At 46.7% G+C, this 2,618-nt stretch overlaps 1 protein-coding gene across 1 annotated transcript; it reads left to right on the top strand.

Annotated features, from left to right (window-relative positions):
* Positions 1-1,519: 1,519 nt before the first annotated feature.
* LOC311225951 (DCN1-like protein 5) lies at positions 1,520-2,242 on the top strand (the record flags this gene model as incomplete). The annotated part of the gene is made up of 1 exon (XM_084311338.1): positions 1,520-2,242. The coding sequence occupies one exon, from the start codon at positions 1,520-1,522 to the stop codon at positions 2,240-2,242; it is 723 nt and encodes a 240-aa protein (XP_084167464.1).
* Between the last annotated feature and the right edge of the window lie 376 nt (positions 2,243-2,618).

Raw genomic sequence — 2,618 nt, 5'->3', positions numbered from 1 at the left:
TGGTTCTTCCGCTTCTTCCCACGTAACATGAACGCGGCACAAGCAGCGCGGACATAAACAACAAAGATGGCGTCGGTTACGAATAGTTTCAAAGGAAAAAGATCGCTTGCTATTTGTAATAAATGCAATGCAGAAGTTCCACGAGGAGGGAAAGGGGCAACGCGCTATAATAAGCTGCCGGCGGGACATTTACTGAGGACCAGCACAAAGTGTGGATATTATGATTTAACAAGTCCATCTGTCCAGGTCGGACGATGACACCATTATTGCAGGTAAGCAGGCAGCCTAGCCGTTTCTAACTTTTTTATAATAATGCAGGACCTGTTGCAGAGGTCTTTATTCGCTGATTCGTCCCCGGGGGCGCTGAACCTGGACCGCTGAAATAGGTGGTTCCGGGTGCGCGCCAGTGGGAGCGGGGGAGGCTTTTGTATCAACTTGCTGACACACACAACACTGGCTCGCATTAGGCCTGGCAATTTTGTTTGCCATTGCTATGTCTATACATTGGTTTCTTGTTCGAATGCATTTATTTCTATTAGACCAGTGGTGCCCAACCAGTCGGCCGTGGTTGACCAGTAGATCAATGACATGCAATATAATTGCCACGAGCGATGGGCTAATGTTAGCTGCTGAACAGCTGCTGAACAGGCTAAGCTAACTAGCGTTAGCTAACTAGCGTTAACCCTGGGAAACGCTCAAAGTGGAATCCACGACACCAGTTCCATCAACTGACATGCAATATAATTGCCGCAAGTGATGGGCTAATGTTAGCTGCTAACTAGTAGATAGGTCTAGTAGACTAGATAGACTAGTAATAGGCTAAGCTAACTAGCGCTAGCGTAAGCTTAGCGTTAACCCTGGAGCGGACTGCACGACACCAGTTCCATTTGTGAGAAAAGGGGGGTGGGTTATATTGACAAGGCTTGACAACAGAGGTTTAAATATAACTTCATATTTATTGGTTATTTGTTTCTTTTATATCAGCATCCAGTCTCCACCGCCGTGTTAACACTCTTCCTGTGTTTACATTTTCGAGCGTGACATCGCCTACGGCAAGCTTACACGCTCAAAATGCAAACTGTAAACAAAACCCAGAGCGCACATACAACATAGAACATTCTGGGATGTTTGTGGTGATGTCATAATAGAACTTTCTAAAACATTCTAGAACCACCGTATGTCATGATAGAAAGTTATGGAACCTTCGTGATGTCACTGAGGTAACATTCTAGAACATTTGGGTCTCTATATAAGCGGGCTGTTCCTCAGCTTCTCTCTCTTCCTCGGCATCTTTGACTGAATGGACTAAACAACATAGACTGAAACCTGCAATTCTCAACCAGCACCCTGTTCCACCCTGGAAGCAGTATCCCGGCGACAGCAAGAGCAGCTGAAAGTGATCGGTTGACGAGGTTGTAACAAAAAAGCGACAGTGCGGACTGGCTGACATAAACATCGTATCACAAACGCTGGACAAACTACTCCAGTCCAGAACCAGCAGCCCAGTCCAGCCTCAGAGATGCCTGCTAAGAGAAAGTCCTCGGGGTCAGACGACCATGAGCTCCACAAGAATAAAATCACCAGTTTCTGTAGGCCTCAGATCCATGGGGGCAGGTTACTGAGTGGAGAGGAAAAGTTCTCCAGTAAGAAGTGCCTGGCCTGGTTCTACGAGTATGCTGGGCCAGATGAGGTGGTCGGGCCCAACGGCATGAAGAAGTTCTGTGAGGACATCGGAGTGGAACCGGAGAACATTATTATGTTGGTTTTAGACTGGAAATTAGAAGCACCAAATATGGGATTTTTTACTAAGAAGGAGTGGCTAAGGGGAATGACTCTACTACAGTGTGACTGTACAGAAAGATTACAGAGCAAGCTGGACTACCTCCGCTGTCAGCTCAACAACTCTGCAATCTTCAAGAATATCTACCAATACGCCTTTGACTTCTCCAGGAATAAGGACCAGAGGAGTCTGGACATGGACACAGCTAAGTCCATGTTGGCACTGCTGCTTGGGACGACGTGGTCTCTTTTCCCTCTGTTTCATCAGTTCCTAGAGCAGTCTAAGTACAGCGTAATGAATAAAGATCAGTGGTACAACGTGTTAGAGTTCAGCAGGACAGTCAGCACAGACCTGAGTAACTATGATGAAAACGGAGCCTGGCCAATCTTGCTAGATGAGTTTGTTGAGTGGCAGAAAGCGCTCAACCGTAGCCTGCAACCGACCTTGATCAGCAACTTCTAAGACAATTCATCAGAGGCTGCTGGGACAACACCATGATAACCGAGCTGCAGCTAGAACAGAGAAAGAGAAACCCACCTACCTTTCTTAGAGAAGTTGTGTATACAATTTGCCATGGTTCCCTTGCTTCAGGCCCTTGTTACACACAGTGTTTTTGTGCTCGTTTTTATACGTTTTTGAATACGTTTGCTGTCCCTATTACATAGAAATGCCGTTTTTGCCGGATACGTTGTGGCCCTACTGAAAACGCTAAATTGTGTTTTCCGTTTTGGAGTAGCGCCAAAACTCGCCGACAACATGTCGTGTAATCTGCGCGGAGCCGTTGTTGCTCAACGCCCATGCGCAGTAGATACAATCTGCGTGCCCTTCCGGTGACAAC

This window comes from Notolepis coatsorum, assembly GCF_963971535.1.
Source record: "Notolepis coatsorum genome assembly, chromosome: 3".
NCBI lineage: Eukaryota > Metazoa > Chordata > Actinopteri > Aulopiformes > Paralepididae > Notolepis > Notolepis coatsorum.
This window is presented reverse-complemented; position numbering and strand designations above follow the sequence as displayed.